The sequence below is a fragment of the Uloborus diversus genome, chromosome 7 (assembly GCF_026930045.1).
Source record: "Uloborus diversus isolate 005 chromosome 7, Udiv.v.3.1, whole genome shotgun sequence".
Lineage (NCBI taxonomy): Eukaryota > Metazoa > Arthropoda > Arachnida > Araneae > Uloboridae > Uloborus > Uloborus diversus.
This window is the reverse complement of record NC_072737.1, coordinates 50621874-50641998: the sequence shown is the minus strand read 5'-3', so window position 1 is coordinate 50641998 and position 20125 is coordinate 50621874. Positions and strand designations below refer to the sequence as shown.

Below are 20125 nucleotides of genomic sequence, written 5' to 3'. Positions count from 1 at the left end.
TTGCACCGCTGTATCCCACAATTCCGGCTTCAATTTCATCTCCTTTTTACCATAGACGTGGCCTCTCTATGTATATTTCTTTACTCTATGTATGGTGATGTAACTATCTATGGTGAAAAAATGTTTAAAATCCGTCCAGTAGTTTTGAAGTTTACCCCGGACATCCGGACAGAAGTGTCCCTTTATGTATAAAGATGAGGATGCAATTCGTAAGAAAGCAATAAATGTCATGCTTGCTCCAGAGAGGCCTTGATTAAAAATTTACATTATGATTACTTTTAATATCGCTGTTGTTGGGCAACGAATTTTCCTAACAATGGATTTTATATTTAATCATTCAATGGGGAAATTACAGAAATTTGCTGTTTTCCACCATAACTTTTGAAAACTAAGTTTTTAAGGAACAAATTATAGCCTAAGTTGTTCCCCGATTATCTAGCTATCCATGGTGAAAAAATGGTTAAAATCCCTCCAGTAGTTTTGACGTTTACCCCGGACATCCGGACAGAGATTAGAAATTTATGTATAAAGATGGTTATTGGACATGCGTCATTGACGCATCTTTTAGTTTCGAGGTAGATCGTTCAACTCCGGTCAACGCAGCTGGTGCCTCATAAATTAAAACACGAATCCAAAACAAAGCACAAACCTTAGGAAAAAAAACTCAAAAACGTTTGTACATATAAGTTGTAAACACAGTGGTGCCCACCTGGGGGGGGGGGGGGAGGAAGGTCATAGCACAGACTGCGCCATTGAAATTTTTAGGGGGGTGTTTTTTTTTCCTTTTTGGAGGGGGCACTTGCTCTTTGGGGGGGGGCTTCGTGATATTTGGGGGGGGGTGCGCCATTGCTCTTAGGGGTGGGCACCCCTGGCAAATACATGTTAAAATTTTTACTGATAATAAAGCTCAAAGTCTCTCTGCCTGGATGTCTGGATGCCTGTAGGATATCTGTGACGCGCATAGCGCCTAGACCGTTCGGCCGATTTTCATGAAATTTGGCACATAGTTTGTAACGGGGGGGAAGGGTGCACCTCGAAGCAATTTTTCGAAAATTCGATTTTGTTCTTTTTCTATTTCAATTCTAAGAAAATTTTCCGGAGCAAAATTATTATAAGATGGACGAGTAAATCACGAAATTATCATGACGTGGAATGGGGAGAGCGAATGAACATAGCCAATTGGCGAGAAATTCGTCATCCATTATTTGTAAATAAACAGGCGAACCGAATTACCTGTTAATTTTCAACTACGGGCAAAGCCGTGTGGGTACCACTAGTGTGGAATAAATTAGATAAAATTAATAAAACAGAAAAGAGAATGGAAACCGATCTAATTCCTACATTTTAGACGTTTTCGTACTTTGAAAACTTTAGTATTATTTTCGTCGTTGTTTGAAAATACAACCCTTTGCTTTCAGAAATTTTCAACTGGAAGTTCGAAGATGTTTTTCAGGACATCCAGCTTACGCGCTGTCCTTTTGGCGACTTTGTTGCTGGGCTTATCGGTGACTATCAAAGGCCATAATCACCACAGGAAAGGAAAATTAGACGAAGATCTCTTTCTGAATGCGTTGGTTGAGGATGATTTGGAAAAAGGTGAGTTTTTAAGCAATCTTGTTTCCTGAAATTATAGTTTTGAAGTTAAGCCATCCCCCCCCCCCCTAAAACTATATTTCCACAAAACGATATTGATAAAACTGACGAAAAAATGTTTTGTCCATAAAAATAACTGGACTGCATTTTCTGTCGTCATATCTTTGGAAACTAAAAAGATTCTAACGAAGCACTTTGTTATAGATTCACATTTAGGGGGAAAAGGGATATTTTTAGAATTGACTTGGAGTGGAACATTAATTATGAATTAATTGATTGATCGAGAATTAGTTGATGGATTGAGAATAAATTGATTGACAATTGATTGAATGAGAAAAAATTGAGTGATGGGGAAGTAATTGATCGATTGAGAGCAAATTGATTAACTGAGAATTTATTTATTGATTGAAAACTAGTTGATTTTTCAAGAAGTAGTCGATTATCAAAATTTATTGATTTGCCTAAAACTATTAGATTGATTCGAAAGTTTATTACTTGACTGACGATTGATAGTTATTTAACTGTTGATTTAAAGGGATTTTCTTGGGTTGATAATGGGGTCGTTTCCAATATTTTAAAAGTATCTTTTTCTGAAAGAACATGCTTAAAAACATAGGATCTAACCATTTTTTAGATAATTTGTTTAAGTTTATTTTTAAAAAATTACTTAAATCAGTGATCTTTTATTGTTTACATTTTTCTTGCCGATAACATCACAAATGATGAAATGCCATTCTATGTTGCCATTCTCAGAGCAAAATATTTAATTCGCATCTTTACTCACGTGTATTGGCAACAATATGGTTGATAGCTAGCGTAGAACGCAATTTCAATTCACTTTTTGATTATCATAACGTGGAAACGCGGTATAAAGATGCGCCAAAAAGCATAATTTGTGACGTCATGTAGACCACGTCTTGTTTGACAAATCGGACATTTAAAAAAATTAATTAAAGAAAACTGTTGGGAAAAATGAAAGAATTTTCTGGGTCCATGTTATTATTATTATTATTTTTTGCTTATTCTATCGATTTCAGTGACTAAAAGTACTACTTTTGACTGAAAGAAACAACCCCATTGAACATGTAATATGAAGTTGAATTGCTTTGGCTTTGGTTGGCTCAACTAATATTGTCTCTGGAAGCCTTTTATAATTGACTAAATATAGTCAATAACCCTTATTGACTGTATTTAATCAACTACAAAAGGCTTTGATCAGTAAACCGAATTTCATTCTCACTCATTTTCAACTACTTAATTTCATTAATTTTTTTCTTTCAAAAGTTACACTTGATAACGAAAACGGAACTAGCAGGAAATGAATATTTTTTGCGTTTGGTTAGGTACATTTCAGTGTGAATATCCTTTTCCTGTCCCTTATCAATATCGTAAAAATAATGTATGTTAAACATTAGTCATAGAATCGGCATTTTGTAATAATAGCAAGTTCTTTCTCAAACTCTCAATATTTCCTTTAATCCCCACTTTTTAGTGTAAAATTTTGAAATTTCCACAAAGGGAACGAAATTAGTTAGAAAGAAAAAATAAGTAGTAAAAAAGTGTTTCACATGTTTTAAGGGTATGAAATAATTGATATCTTTGCTAAGTAGTCGACTTTACAGTAGTAATAGTTCAACTTTATTTAGTCAGTAAGTCCTTTCAAGTTTTCTCTTCTGCGTTTCCATTTATGTACTTTTTTCAACCTAACGTAGAATAAAAACAACTTAAAGAGGTATGAACTTAAATTAAAGATCTCAGGCACGTGTTGCGGAATCATAAGCTCCCCCCCCCCTCCCCTCAAGCCCTCGTATCATGCACTGAAAAAAGATGAGTATGAATTCCATGACATGAGAACACAAAAATAATACCTAAAAAAGTATTCCAGTGACATAATTGATATCTTTGTGAAGTAATGGCTGAAATTTATTTAGCCAGTAAGTTCTTTCTAGTTTTGCGCTCCTGTGTGTCCAACTACTTTTTTTAAACCTAACGTTGAACCAAAACAACGTACAGAGAGATAAACATCAATTGAAGATTTCAGGCACGTGTTGCGGGTTCACAAGTCCCCCCCCCCTCTCCAAGCACCGGTATCATGCTCAGAAGATGGAGTTTATGAATTCTATGACATGCTTGTTCAAGTTTTAATGCTAATGCGTGTTTTGACGCGCTGTTCTTCACTAACCTACTTTTGATTGCAGAGGTCATTTTTGATAATTGCGCACTAAACTATCTGATAGCGTTGCCACTATTTTATTTCATTTCTTGAAACAAAACGACGGTAATGTAAGAGTTTTCAGCCATATTTGTTGAAATATGTTGTAAGTATGTATTCAAAACATTAATACTTCATGCATTATTATCAAACCCATATTTTGAAAAAGAAGTAAAATTTTCCAACTATCTCTCTTCGCAGTCAAGAGAAGAAAAGGCAGAAAGGTGAAAACTCAACTGCAAACATTATCTTCAAGTGAAATAAAATGCATTATTTTTTGACAAAATTAAGGAACATGCAGGGTTTGGGGACAAAGAATGCATTTTAAGCACACACACACTCGCTTGTTCATTTATTTACAGTGAAATCCTGTTACAACGAACACTAATACAGCAAAATGTCCGTTTCAACGAAGTGCATATTCAGTCCCGATTTGTTTCCCATTACATTACTTGAATTCCATTACAACGAATTTTTTTTAAACGAACAAAATTTGCAGTCTTTTGAAGTTCGTTGTGAAGAGATTTCATTGTATAAGCATTTCGTCAGTCCAAGCCTACATGTATGCAAAAACTCTCAAGAGCGAGATGGGACGGGACAATCGATCGCAATCAAAACGCATAAATAAGGTTTCCAATCGGACAGTCCACCGTTTTCTCGAAATATGGCTCAATTTTTCCAATCAAAATCCGTACGATAAAATGGTACGTTTAAACGCGATTTTCTTTTCGCTGAGAATCGCATTTGTTTTCTCCGGAAAATATATTTACGTAAACCTATTTGTTTTTCGTGAGTATTAAATAAATTTTGAAATGATTATTTTAAAAAGGGGGGGGGGTGATTTTTTTGCCAAACAAATATATAATGGAGAAAACATGAAACATTTTCCTTCCTCTATTTACTTCTCCCCTCTCCGTTATTAATTATTTTTTTTTTTTGGAAAAATTCCTTCGCTTGGCAACTTTAAACCGAAATGACTCGTCTGGCGAAATTTTCCCCTTAACTCTTTAAGGACGATTTCAGAACAGATGAGTCATTTAAATTGAAAATTTATTTTAAAAATAGGAGCGTATGGTTGTAAATGTAGGGATCTCTAAAAAAAGAATATTTTAGGAAAAAATCACATATATGTCGCTACAAAAAGATATGAGTTCAATAACTTGTTCTGTTTCGTTTAAACTATTTAAGGGACCATTTTAAAACTCTCTGACTGTCTCAGGTTGTGGGTTCTTTAAGTATTGCAATGAAAAAACTGAAGAAAAGGACGCATTTGTGAAAAAATTGGAATTTTAGATATCTACATTTGCAGTAACGCACTAACGAATGCAATAGAACTTTGATTGTTAGGAAAGTTGATGTGAGAGATGTTGCTTTTTTTTTTTCACCTTCGTTCATTTTACTTTTTTCTCTGTAATTCTCAGATGTCGAAGACAGCTCTGGTGACGAAGACATTAGCGATTGCGACAGTCTTGCTGTTCGGAGGAACACAGACGAATATGTCGATCGAGTTCTACGAGAAGTTCGGCCGAAGATCCCCGAACTCTTCCCCCTTCCCGAACGTACCGGACGATTCCGTCTGTTCAACGGTTCCTTGACCAACCTCCGGACCATGCGCCGGACGGGTCCGGCAATGGTGCGCTGCACCGACTCCACCCTCAGTTTCCTGGTACCCATCGGCTTCCGGAACCTGACCGGAAGCTATTTCTGGGAGACCGACACCGGGGTACCCGTGTTCCGTGGGCTCATCAACGTCTTTGCTGGTGATGTTGAAGCTGATGTGATGTACTCCCGTTTGAGGAACCAGGCTGCAGAGCGAGAGGATTCCACCAAGGCCACAGTCGACAATCTGAGGATCACCAAGTTGGAAGGGGTGCGAGTTAGTTTCGACGGGCTGGGAGTTCTGAATAGATTTGCCTCTCGTCTGTCGAATCTTGTTGCCAGATTCTTCAGTCGAGCTATGTCAAGAGCTATTGAAGGCCCACTGAAGAACATGATTAACAAGGAGCTGAAGGATGTTGATAAGTATGAGAAGTATTATTTCTAAAAGGATTTTAAAATGCAAGTGGGAAAATCCAACTATTCTAAAATCCCACACTGGAAAAAAAAAAAAAAAAAAAAATTATGGAGCCAAAATAGCAAATATATTGTAACTTTCATCAGGGAAATTATAATTGGGTTACGATTTCTGTTAAGAAATACAAAGGAAATTCCAATTCCTGATTAATATCCAACGTTAAGAGCTTGTCCTCGAATCGTCAAAATAACAATTAGCACAAAGCTAAAATTTACTCGAAATTGTAAACTAAAGACTAGTGTAAACTAGTGGAACTAGTGTAAACTAAAGACGAATACCAGTATACTGACAATAGTCAGTATACTAAAGACGAATATATATGACATGAAATAATTCAATTATTTTTGCAAAAGAGCGTTCAAGTTATTTTTGAAATGTTTTTACTTTTTGAAAAAAGTACAAATTGAATGCTTTAGATGCTACAATTATAATATTGTATTTTGTTGTTTGAAAAAAGTTAATAAATGTTTTCTCAAACAGTATTTGTTTCTTAACTTTGATTTAGTGTTGATATTATTATTACTACACTTCAGATTTCTTGTGAACTAGAAAGTTTTCTGTTGTTGAATGAACAATAATTAGAAATGAATTTCATATCCCCCGACCTAATTACATGAGAACAGGAATTTTTAAATGCAAAATAATGTATGTATGCAAAATAATATGTAGTTTTCGAATATGTTTCTGATACAAATACAGTTTACATCGCCAAATTCGGTGCAGAGGTACTTTGATGCTCAAGAATTTACTTACGAGATTTAAAGCTCCAAAGCGTTTTTAACTTAAATTTAGTTATAAAATTTCGCAACATTGCTCTTTTCTAGCCTTGCAAATTAATGTACCGTTTGGAATTTTATACCCCTTTCAAAAATGGTAATTTTCTGGTTGATTGAATTGTATGTAGAGTTCTTTTCTTATTCAGCATTGAGTCACAGCAACTGTAATTCTACTTTAAAAAATCCTGAATAAGTTATTTGGTTAAAAAAAAAAGATGAAGTAATAAGTTTGTAAATTTGAGCAGGATAAAGCTTTAGTATTCCTTTTCTTCTTCTGTTCTTTGATTAAGAGGTTTTCCAAGAAAACGTGAACTTAAAGGGTCTCCCCAAAGTGTAAAAAGTTGAATACCCATGGTCTAAGGCAGCGGTTCTCAACCTTTTTTGATCCGCGGTACGGACCGGCAAAATTTATTGAAAAAAAAAAGAAAAAGAAAAACCCCGCGCTTCGGTGAGGTTTTTCTTTCTTTCTTTCCTTTTTTTTTTTCAAAGGGAGGAGGGGGGGGGATTTCTTTTTGTGGACCGTTCAAAGTACGTGAATTTTTATTATTTTTTTTTTTTTTTTGAGCAATCACGATTGCTTATTGTTCTCCAGTTGACTGTTTTGAATTCCTATCTTTTTATTTTCCCGCCAGCACCCTCTGCAGCATCACCGTCGGCCGGCTCCTCACGATGCTGCTCCTAAAGCGAAAGCCGTCTCCAGGTTGCATCCATGTCCTACACACACGCGCATACACACGCACACACACATACATACAAACACATACACACACAAGCACATACACACACAAACACACACACACATACACACAACTACCCACACATTCATGCCTGCACACAGACACAAAAACATATGCCTACACACATACACATTTTTTTTTTCATGAAACAATAATGGCAACAACAAATAAATAAATAAATGTATAAATGTAACTTTACATGGTTTTTAAGAAGTGCCAAAAAATTTTTATATGATAAGATGAGCAATTATTGTAACAATTACACAGAAGTAATAAGCCTTTTTTTGAAAAATCATAAAAAAATACAAAAATTAATCATAAATTTCTGCTAAAAATATTATATAGATATTATTATTATACTTTTCCTTTTCTTTCTTCCTTTGTTTCGAGTAAGGATTTTTTTTTTTTTTTAAGTTGAACGAGAAAAAAATCTCTGAGGATCGATTTAAAATTCCTCTGCTATGCGGACCAGTGCTGTTCCACCAGATCCTTGGTTGAGAATCGCTGGCCTAGGGAGATGTGATCTTGATTTGACTTGGGAGACGATGTATAACAAGCTAGTGTGAAAAAATATAAAACTAATAATGAAAGAGAGAGAAAGAAAGAATCAATTTAGTGTTTTTATTTACATTGCCTCAGACTACCAGACTGAATCTAATTTCTGCCAACATTGAAAAACACCTCATAAATCAAAACGAAATTCAATACATTTTCCGGACGCGTGACGCGAACAAACCTCTGGGCATGCTATTTTTCCATGTGACAATGACAGACGCATGCAAACTTATCATTCAAATTAAACAAACAGACGGAAAGGTCGGTCTTCTTTTAGCCAGGAGTCAAATGTGACAAAAAATCGGTTGCCTCTATTCGTGACGTAGTTGTTCAGAAGCTGCTCAAAAGTATCTTCTTGGGGTGATAATGCTGTTTGTCTGGGATCTCACCTCTTTTCTTCGAGTTTGGCCTGAGTGAAGACTTCTCGCGGCTATTTCTCCCAGGTTATGACCTTGCGAAGGATGTCCGTGAAATAACGGAAGATGCGACAGTTCACGGATGGAAGCGGTATTCGTTGTATCGAGGAATTGGAGATTTGTTGAATTTTAAAATATTTTTTTCTTTCGCGTGATGTGTGTAGCGATTGACTAGGAGAAGATATTTTGACCAATTTGGCTCATCGTAAAGGTAATTATTTATGATTTTCAGAATTTTTAGAGTGCTTTTATGTTTTTGCACAGTACCACTGTGTTTTGCGTGTCATGCATGGTTGCTATTGTGCACACCTACATAATAAATGCGCAATATGCAACTAATGTGTCAGTGGTAAACAAACTTATTAAAACGATCTTTGATTAACTTGCCGTATGGTAAAGATAATTGTTAATGATTTAAAAAAATGTTTTCAATGCTTAAGAATATTGCACATATAGTAGAATTTCAAAAATCGGAACTAATTGGGATCATAGGTAGTTCGGATTTTCAAATTGTTCGGATTTTCGAAAATACCCAAGAAAATACCACTTAGAAAAATAGTGTGCCATTTAACCGAATGAAATAGTTTATGCATCATGAACATAGCATACACTATACAGTGCATAACGTCATAATATTTTATTACATTTTTTAGAAAAATTAACTTTAACTGTTTACTGAATACGACTACAAAATGGAAAAAAAAAACCACATTTGCTTGATCTGAGAGGAACTATTATACAGTATTTAAACAAAGAAAGTTGAATTAATTCCTGTTTAAAAAACTCACTTAAACTCTCTAAAATAAATGGTCTGGGTGACTTCTGGCCGAGAATTCTGGCTGAGAGAGCTTTGAAATTCTTTTAAAAGGTGTCAAGATGATTTAACGTTTTCACAAATATATTGTTCAACTGTGCAAGTAATATGCAGCATGAAATCAATATCTATCAATGATAAACAAATTTCCTAAAACGATCTTTGATTAACTTGACTGTTTATAAAGTTAATTTTTAGTGATTTTCAGAACTTTTGAATAATACTTTAATATATTGCACATACATCACGCAGTCGAATATAAGCAATGCGCAAAGTGCAGTTAATATGCCAATGATAGCAAATCAACTAAAACGATCTATAATAAGAAAGATTTAAAGTTTTTTGAATGTTTTAAACTTTTTCATATAAGATTTTTCGCAACTGTACGTGTTATATGCTAAATGTAATTAATGTATCAAAGATAAACAAACCAAATCTATTTTTAACTGATTTGACAGATTACAAAGGAAATTTTTGGTGATTTTCAAAAATTTTCTATTGCTTGAAAGTTTTGCAGATTGGTGTTATGCAACCATGTATATGGGTCATTCCTCAGAAAATTTAACTTTTGAACGCAAATATTGTTCAATTTCGAAACCTTTAGTTTTCTTTTTTTTTTTCATTCTTACATGAAAGTGTTACCTATTAGAAGTAACCATAAACAATAGCCCAGCTAAGTTCCAATTATTTTAATTATAAATAAAAAAATTAAAAATTGCCTTGTTCATGGCAATTAAAAAAAAAATTAATGTTTAAAATTCGAGCCCAATTTAATATCAAAGTAGTAATTTTGTTAATTGTGCAATAATGAGTTATTTTAAAGATTAGTGGGAATCTAATATTAGGATCTCTTAATTAAAATAAGGCTTAATTAGTAGTTATCCTTTTAGTTCAAATGTGTGTTAAAAATAGTATTTAGTAAATTTGAGAATATACTATCAATTTATAATACTGGTCGAATGCCTAAGATTGATGTATTTCCCCTCCATCATTTATTTTCACCTCAGAAATAATGACATTGATAAGGTCCGTCACGAAGGTGAGATTCAAGGAGGTGAGGAATTTTTCATTAATATAGGCCTAATGGATACATTTTTCAAGGAAATATTTTTTTTCTTCGTTGCTACAATCTGCACATGAAAACGTGCTCACTTTTTTTTTTTTTTAACTTTAATTTACATCTCTGAAATTCAAGTTCACGGAGGTGAGAAGTCACAATAACCACACTTAGTTTTTAAAACAAAATCTATCTTCTTGTTTTCCCACAAAAATCTCACAACTTCTTCATGGCTGAAAATAAACAAGGGGGATCCCTTATATCATGGAAAATAAAATTTGATGTCATTATTGGCACGTCCTAATGAGGAATGGCATTTTGTGTTTAAGTAACGGAGGTGAGAATTTATTGTGTGACATGACTCCTTATCCTACTAAAACGAACTGAAACACAATATTAAAAAATTAAATATACTTAAATAATTAGTATTTGAGACACTTGTGAAAGGAATAATAAATAAATAAGTAGGGTTGGTTGGGGTAAATGGGTCACCCCCCTAAAATTGAAATATGGATCAAGTTTTCAGACTTTTTTGCACTGATCATGTTAAATTTCATCACAATGATTGGTTTTGCACATATTTGGGTTTCGTGGAATTTTTTTCTAGGTCATAGTACTTAATCAAAAAAAAAAAAAAAAAAAAAAAAAAAAAAATCTAAAAAAATTTTTTTTTTTTTAAGTTCAAGCAACATTTTTCAAAGAAGTGTTTTCAGATTACTTTTTAGAATTTTTTTAATAAAATTATTTTTCACGTATAGTTTAACTTAAAGTTCGTACAGCAACAAAATTTTTTGTATAAAATATTATTAATAAGTGTTTAAGAGGAGGGGTCCCACTTATTCCGTACATTTTTGCTATAAGAGGTAAGTGGGTCCCCGTATAATAATGGGGATTTCAAAATCAAAAGCAACTCTGACTAAATATTTGTATTAGTGAAATAGAAAACTATGATGACTTAGTAGGAATTGATAGTTCAGCTATAAAAACTGCTAAAGCTGATGATTATGTATTTGTGAAACATACATGAAAGAAAATCATTAAGATTTAAGTAGGTCTAAATGTGGAAGTTGATGATAAAAATTTAAAAATACTGTTGAGTTATAGAAATACTGGCACTTTTTATTGGCATAGTGAAAATGATCTTTTAATAACTACTAAGGATGAAGCGATAATGGTTCTTCATTAGATTTTCCAACTTTACATAGATGCAGTCATTTAGTGTTTCCAAACTCTTTTTCAACTTATAGTTTTAGCTAATTTACTCAAATTGATCTTAATCAACTGTATTACGCTCATCAAACACACTTTTATACGTAAAAGTAAAATATATACCTATAGGATTTCAATAATTTTCACAAAATGAAATTATTTTGTTTTTCGTTTTTAAATTTTCCGTGATAGAGATTTAAAAGACAGTAAATATCTCATAAATGGATGCATTAAAAAAAAAATTCACACTAAAAATTTACATAGATACTTTATCATGTAAGACCCCCCTTATCTCTTTTTTAGATATGCTTGATTTAAATATAAATAAAAGGGGGGTGACCCACTTACCCCTTACATGGGGTAAGTGGGACACCAATCCGATTTGTGGCAAAATATAATCGTTAAGATTATTTAAAGCATTATTTTAGAAAATAATGATGAACTTTTGTTTATTAATAATGTCCAAGATATAGTAAGACAATAAGTTTAAATTTTTTTGTTTCAAAACTTTTGTATAAGGTTTCAAAATCGAACTCTTCTCAAAAAAGGTCCCACTTACCCCAACCAACCCTATATACTTTTAACTAAACAAGTTATTAAGCAACATAAACAGCCACACCAGGTGTGTGACATGCCATGGAGGTGAGAATTCACATGTTGTGAACCAAAAATATAATAAAATAAAAATTATTATTAAAAAATTGCCGGCTGGTTTAAATAGATATATTTTTGATGAAATTAAAAAGCATTGTTAAGTAAATTGTTGCTTAAAGTTTTTACTTTTAAAAAGCGTGTGACAGAAAAGTTACACTTTTCGAAAAATGACCCATATACTAGGTGATACGCATCATACTGTTAATGTGGGATTGAAAAATAAAGTTACAAAAATTATCTTTAACTTAACTCGAAATAAAGTTTAGAAATTTAGGTATATTTCTTCCAGTAGAAATTTGTAATCCCCATTGAACAATTGAAAATGATGATATAATTTTTTCCTGAAATAAGAAATCTTGCCATTTGACTAAAATAAAAGTTTTTAATAAGTGTAGCAATGGTAAACAAATTTACTAAAAGTATCTTTGACTAACAGAACTCATCATACAGGAAAACTTTTATGATTTTAAGAATTTTTAAAAATTCTTTACTAGTTTTACGTATTGAAAGTTGTCAGGCAATCAAATACAAGTAATGTGCAGTGTGCAATTAATATTTTGCAATGACGAGCAAATTTATTGGAATGATTTTAGGCTAATTTCATTCATCATAAAGGTTTTTTTCAACCACTCTAAGAGTGTTAAGAATAATTATAAATTTTATATCCAGATACTATGCAATTGCAAATTTTTTTCATATAATAAGAAATTCATGTTTCAATAACAAACTAATAAGGCTGCGAATTTAAAGTTGAATAACTTGACTAATTTAATTGATTAAAATTGATTTTATTGATTTTTCAACACGATTTCTTCTCAGAAAGTTTTAACATTTATATTTTTTTCAAATGATCCGCAATATGCAGTTAATAAGTTGATACCAATCACGAGTGTACTTAATACGTAACTACTCTATCATCATAAGGACAATTACACGGAAAACGGTCATTTTGTCAGGCAATTTTTTTCTGCTTAACAAATTATAAACTTATTGTGTGATCTCTTAAGCAAAAAAATTTGGCCATTACCATTTAAAATTATTACTTTGCAATGAAATATAAGAACCGTTACGTGAGGAACAATGAGTTGACTTTTTCGTGGAATGGCCCATAAGCTTTTATAGCTAAAATTCAAAGTTTTCCCAATTTACTTCATATTGTGACACATATAAAAAAATTGGGTCGACCCCAACGTAGACGCAGATAGTAATTTAAAATAAATTGAATTTTTTCTAGCAGAACAGTCATATAAGACAAGAAGTTTCGTCCAGAACTAAAAGAGTCTACTTTCCCGTATGCCAATATTGATTTTATAGTATCTAATCAATATTCTCTAAATTAACTATAAGACTACAAATTATGTCAAACACACCGTTGTAACATTTTATGCGAATTTCAAGAAACAAAATATTCCTCGCTCATCTGATGAAATAGATATGTTGTAGTTGTTTTGTCCCAGCTGGACTGAGGTGCGCTGATTCACTTTTCCAACTGTACCGTAATTTGGTGTACAGTTCGACTTCCACAGTACACACATGCCATAAATGTCCATTTATAGGGTAGACAACCATTCACAGCACAATAACACATTCACTCATTAAATTAATTTATTATATCAAAGGGAAAAAATTGGTTCTAAAGCACTTTGTTTTCTGTAAAAATAAAGCCCCCTGGACGTTATTTTTCCTCCGTTGCCAAAAAATAATTAAAAAAATAAATAAATAGATACACATACTTTAAAAAATAAATAAAAAATAGTAAAATGTCTACTTTATAAAACAAAAAGCACCACTATCAAAAAAAAAAAAAAAAAAAAGCCTGCAGAGCTCTTTCTGTTGAAACATAAGATTCCGAATTTTGCTTTATTTTCCGTTGCCAAAAATAGAATACATGAATGAAAAATTATTTCACAGTAAAAACCAGGGCTGCGGTGTCGCCGAGTCGATCTGATTTTGGGGAAAAGGAGTCGGAGTCAGGAGTCGAAGGTTTTAAATTCAAAGACTCGGAGTCGCATTCGGACTGATTTTGAGTCGGAGTAGAGAGTTAAAGATTTTAAAACTCCAAGAGAAAGAAGTACAATGTTAAATTCTGTGATGAAAACTATGTTTGGCTGTGGGTTTTGTACTTAATTTTTAGTAAAAAGAGTTACAAAATAAGCTCAAAAAAGAAAAAAAGAAAAAAAAAAAAAACTACTAAAATGAGAGGGAAAAAGAAAAAACGAATTACAGAAAAGCAGGAGGGGAAAAAAGCAGACTCCTCCATAAGAGCTTAGGCTTAGACAACCAGTCAAAAAACAGTAAAATATAAATAACTAGCTGCGTTGCCCGGCTTTGCTCGGTCTACCTTGAAAAAAACAGTTGCATCAAGTGAAGTATCTTCAATAACCAGGATTAAGTGAAAGAAAAAAGAACACCATGCAAAATTGTCTCGCCAAACAATGACGACAGATACTAAAATACTTTTGAGAAATTAAAATAAAATGAAAAAGATGGATTTAAAAGGCGTAACCATGGAAACACAAAATAAAATAAGTTTAAGAATTGAAAATGAGAAAGATGGAAGTAAACTATGGATTCAAAAAGCGTTACCGTGGAAACGCAAAATAAAATGGTTAAAAACTTGAATAGAGAACAGATTTTTGAAATTCATTTAATTCGCTTGTAACTTTTTTTCAAATGGAGATAGAGGGTTAATATTTCGACCTTAGGTCGAGTTAGATCTGGAGTAAAAAATGCAGCTCTTTCCAATGGAATCAAAACGAAAACTGTGGGACAATTCCTTCACTTTTTATTGGTGGATTTAATGAAGAAAGTAGTGCCTAAATTTCAGCTAAGCCTAAAAAAAAAATCGAGCTAAAAACGTAAAAAACTCCCGCCGCAATTAAGTTAGAGCATTGGAACAAATTGCGTAGAACGCGGAAAATTCTTCCCTTTCCAACGATATGCAATTTTACTATTTGCGAGTAATTGTTCACCCCCATATTCGGGAATTAATGTGAAAATTGGGCCTAAATTATAATAAAAAAAAGAACTATTCATCGAATTGCTTTCGAACTGGTCTGCAAACATTCTCAGGACTTGAAGGAACAAACTGAAAATTGCAGCAAAATCGACCGAGTAGTTCTCGAGTTTTGCGAGTTCAAACACACAGACGCTTTTTGGGGACTTCATTTTATACTATGTAGAGATAAATCAAAACATTAAAGCAAATAATTTTAAATGTGAAGTAGAAAAAATGAAATAATAAACTCTCTTAACTCAAAAAGACAGTTTTCTTTTTCGAAAGAAGAGGGTGGAGGGGAGGGGGGTACCTCTAGATTTTTCACAGGGGCCCAAAAATGTTTTAGATCTGCGCCTAATTTGATTACAGTTTAAGAAAGTTTAAATTTCACCAAAAGATCTAGTATTGCAAAATATAAGATTACGTGCGCTAAATAAGGCCAATATAAAGTTTAGGACCTAATATCTCGCTCATTTACGATTCAATTGGCTCGAATTTTTGTATTTTCTTCGAATGACTCAATCAAAAAAAAAAGTATAAAAATTCCGTATAAAAATTTAAGCCTGAAAAATTGCCAAAAAGCACAAATGTGAACTAAATAAATTTGAAATTTAATTCCTGTCAATATAAAAACATACTAAACCACATTTGATTAACTGAAAAGCATTATGAAAAAACTCCATGTTTACTTCAATCGAAAGGAGAAAGATCAATCGTTACGTTCGGGGCACTGATAAGTTTTTATTTTCTATTTTTTTTGGTCACTCCTGCGCACAGTTCCTGCACACATGTGCAGTATACGTAGATCACACCCAGTCCTTCAGTGTCTTATTAAGGACACCGGAGTCCTAATAATGCCAATCATGCCCTTATTGGATTACAGTCTATTTTCCTAGGATTATCAAATCACAGAAAAAATGATGGTACATATAGACATTTTTCTTTTTGCATTCGTCAACTACATGAACTAGGTTTTCTAAAACAATAAATAACTTTTCTATCTGGTAAACTATATTGAACCATGAAGAAACAAAATTTACTGTACAATAAAATCCGACAATTTTGACATGACTATCTCAAATACTTAAAACTATTTGTAGATATCTATCTATATATTTATGTATGTTACTCTAACTTCTTCCGAATGCCAGAGAATTGACAATCGAACCAAGTATCGATAGATTCGTAAATTTTCGGACATCATATTCAGGTAGTTTTCGTTTTTCTACAACTTTAATCAGATGAAATATTATTTAAAACCTCAATTATCAAGGACGTTTGACGTCGCGTCGATTATTAGCAATGTGCCGGTTTCCCTCCTCATATCTTCTCCCCAAAGCTGCCTCTCGCCTCTGAAAAATTATGGTCTCACTTTCCTGTGGCTTAAAATTTCTCTCTCTTTTTCTGCGTTCAGCAGAAGTGTTTCGATCTTTGAATGGTTCGAGTTAATGGTTAAGAGGTGCAAGGTAGACTGGCAATGGAACGGTTCTAGAGGAACCGTTCGACTGCCGCGCTGAAAACTGTTCAAATGTACTGTTCATGAATTAATGCACCGCCAGAGGTTGCAAGTGGAAGCGAATCCCCTGAAAACCACCGAAGGCGGTGTACACCAACCAGCCGTTCAGCCAGGGCGGCTAATGTAGCCGCCTTGGTGGCTAGTTTTGTAATAACTGTCGCTACATTTTTGTCTATTGATGAGTGTTTGATATTAACGCTTTATGATTAGTTAGGCTTTCTGATGAAAATAAAATCACGATCTAGCAGTTTTTTGATACTTTATTATAAAAAGATGGGATGTTGGCCCTATTGGTCTACATGGCTTTATTTAGCGCAAGTACCCAATGAATTTGTAATATTTACGTCTTTTTTTTTCTTTCACAGGTTAATGATTACCATTACACACAAAACAAATAAATCATCAGTCAAGGCTTCGGCCAATCAAGAACAACAATCTTGATTGCTAAAAATAGTTCCAAGAATGATTTATTAGTGTATGTTTTACATTATTTTAATTTATTTTTCAGAATACTTCATTGAAAATGGAGCGAGCAAACTTTTGGATAACTGTTACATTAGCAGTTGCATTTCTAAGGTTGAACCTAATCTCAGCTATACCTTATAACTCTCGTGCTTACAATGCAGCATTCAATACTACCTCAAGCAAAACGAAACCTTTCGTAATCATTACAACTATTGATTCAGCAATCAACTCAATATCGTTAAACTCGAACAAAGCGTCATCAGTTAAGGAATCAGGAAATGGTATAAAACAGATAATGGAATTCGTCAAAGGTCAATCGACTGACACTCAAAAGAAAGAACATTCTCCGTTGTTACATCAATCTCCTTCGAACAGAAACAACTCAAAATACTTGGAATCTCTCGCACAAAGTACACCGGCTCCGTTTAGCCACGAAAGCTACTCAACAGGTACTTACAGTAGTTCTACAGAAATAGTCTTGGAATCTGAAACTGATGATGAAAGGATTCAGTCGGTTACAAAGAACGAACTTGCATCTGAAAACTATTCTTTGATGCTGAACAATCAATCGGAAACTAGCAAGGAACATTCCTCCGAAACAGAAAATATCATACTCATAGTACCCGTCCCATCGATTATAATCAAGGATGAAGCTGGTGAAACGGGATTCGTCCAAGGTAATTATTCTTCTTCAAATGATGATCAACTATCTGACCAAGTTTCAGGGAATACCAATTCGGTTAGTAACAGTTTTGAAGAAGTTGAATCACTTGTAGAAGTTCATAATAGCACATCTACTGATTCAGAAGGCATTAATGAACTCTTCAACAGTTCAACAAATAGTACGGAACATAAAATATTAGTTTCTGAAATCACAGATTCCGACGCAAACAGAGACGGAGATTTTTCGCTAAGTTCGGAAACTACTTCAGAAACAATCGAAAGTGATTTATATAAATCCACTCAAAAAGAAAGTACTGCAACAAAAATTTTAAGTTATGAAAGTGAACCATTTGTAATGGAGATCCATTCATCAACAACGTTTGATAACGTTGATATAAATATGTTTAACCAATTAATTTCTTCAGAAGTTCCAAATAATAATCAAAAACCCACACAGTGGAGCAATGTTTCTGATCGAATTTCATCTCATGAGAATGGTTCTTCCGCAGAATTAACAGATACAACGGTGCCATTCTTGTACACAAAGCATCCTTATGACCATACTCCAACAACAGATCATACAAACGATTTTAAATCAACTCAAACAAACTGGACGTCTATCGGAAGTACAACCTACATGAAAGAGAAGAATGATTTTGTATCAACTCAAAGAAGCTGGACATCTACCGAAAATACAACACATATACAATATGAAAATGATTTTGCCACGGAAATATTGCAAACAATGTTGTCTTCAGAAACCGGAAGTTCGTCCCAAAATGATGTCTCACCTTCAATTCTTCCCACCAGGGATGACGAAGCAACATTAGAAAGTGCAAATGTTGAAGAAACTATATCTTTCCACAATGAATCTTTTGCAGAAGAAGTGACATCTTTAGAACTTGAGAAAAATATGCCGCTTAACTTTACTTCCTCGGCAATTGCAGTTCATGATTTTGAAACAACACATACAAGCACAATTATTGAAAGCGTAACCTCTAGAGAAACTTCTGACAGAACAGTATTTACTACTGTAACACCCACTGACGTACGAGAAATAAGTACGGAAAATAATTTAACTTCTTCAACAATTCAAATCAATGACTTTGAATCTATGCAAAATGCAACATCAACGGAAAGCACTGTAGGTAAGAATGATTCTTTTACAGACACTGTAGTTTCTGCTTCAGAGGCAGAAAAGGCATCTTCTTTATCTTTGGCAGCCGAAGTCAATGAAGTTCACACAACACAACAGATTATTCTTCCAACAGAAAACACTGGGTACGATGAAGAATCTTTCTCTAAATTGATACATTCAACACGAGCATCAACCGAATCTGAAAAAGAAATTCCATACAATACTACCATAACTGTTGAACCCAGTGCCTCAGACCATCAGGATCAAACGGAAAATACCACAGATGATAGCGACAACAACGAACCTGCAATACTGACAACTACAGAAATGGAAGAAAAACTCACTGACATCACTTCACTTCCAACAACTGCATCAATGGAAAGTAGTTTAAACTCTTCTGTAGCTGAGACAACAAAATTTAACGAATTTACCACAACCACAGAGAGTGAAGGTGATCTGATTTCACATATTCATTCTACAACACTTGAATTCGATGGGATTAGTTTAATCCAAGAAAATTTCACGTCCACAGACATCATAGATGATAGTGACAACAACGAAACTGCAATACCGACAACTACGGAAATAGAAGAAAAACTAACAACTAACACCACTTCACTTCCAACAACGGCATCATTGGAAAGCAATTTAAACTCTTCCGCAGTTGAGACAACGGAACTTCACGAAATTACCACAACCACGGAGAGTGAAGGCGATCTGATTTCACATGTCCATTCTACAACACTTGAGTCCGAAGGGAGTGGCTTAATGCAAGAACATTTCACTTCCACAGACATCACAGATGATAGCAACAACAACGATCCTGCAGTACTGACAACTACGGAAACAGAAGAAAAACTCACTACCAACATCACTTCATTTCCATCAACTGCTTCACTAGAAAGTAAATTAAACTCTTCTGCAACTGAGACAGCAGAACTTCACGAATTTATTACAACCACAGAGAGTGAAGGTGATCTGATTTCGCATGTTCATTCTACAATACTTGAGTCCGAAGGGAATGGCTTAATGCAAGAAAATTTCACTTCCACAGACATCACAGATGACAGCGACATCAACGAGCCTGCAATACTGACAACTACGGAAACAGAAGAAAAACTCACTACCAAAATCACTTCATTTCCATCAACTGCATCATTGGAAAGTAAATTAAACTCTTCTGTAACTGAGACAGCAGAATTTCTTGAATTTACCACAACCACAGAAAGTGATCTGATTTCCCATGCT

General features: G+C 33.6%; 2 protein-coding genes across 2 annotated transcripts; both read left to right on the top strand.

Moving 5' to 3' along the window:
* The first annotated feature begins 1423 nt into the window (after positions 1 to 1423).
* On the top strand, positions 1424 to 6230 carry LOC129226484 (uncharacterized). Its single transcript, XM_054861095.1, has 2 exons — positions 1424 to 1596; positions 5227 to 6230. Exons 1-2 carry the CDS (start codon positions 1443 to 1445, stop codon positions 5847 to 5849), a joined length of 777 nt encoding a protein of 258 aa, XP_054717070.1. The 5' UTR covers positions 1424 to 1442; the 3' UTR covers positions 5850 to 6230.
* Positions 6231 to 17371: 11141 nt separating this feature from the next.
* On the top strand, positions 17372 to 19973 carry LOC129226689 (mucin-4-like). Its single transcript, XM_054861319.1, has 2 exons — positions 17372 to 19705; positions 19932 to 19973. The coding sequence occupies exons 1-2, from the start codon at positions 17372 to 17374 to the stop codon at positions 19971 to 19973; spliced, it is 2376 nt and encodes a 791-aa protein (XP_054717294.1).
* Positions 19974 to 20125: the final 152 nt, after the last annotated feature.

Bases quoted from the DNA above. Each gene is read 5' to 3' on its own strand.
- LOC129226484 (XM_054861095.1), top strand. From the start codon at position 1,443: ATGTTTTTCAGGACATCCAGCTTACGCGCTGTCCTTTTGGCGACTTTG. The intron at 1,597-5,226 runs GTGAGTTTTTAA...TGTAATTCTCAG, and splicing joins TGAGGATGATTTGGAAAAAG to ATGTCGAAGACAGCTCTGGT.
- LOC129226689 (XM_054861319.1), top strand. From the start codon at position 17,372: ATGGAATTCGTCAAAGGTCAATCGACTGACACTCAAAAGAAAGAACAT. The intron at 19,706-19,931 runs GTACTGACAACT...TCACTTCCACAG, and splicing joins GCAACAACAACGATCCTGCA to ACATCACAGATGACAGCGAC.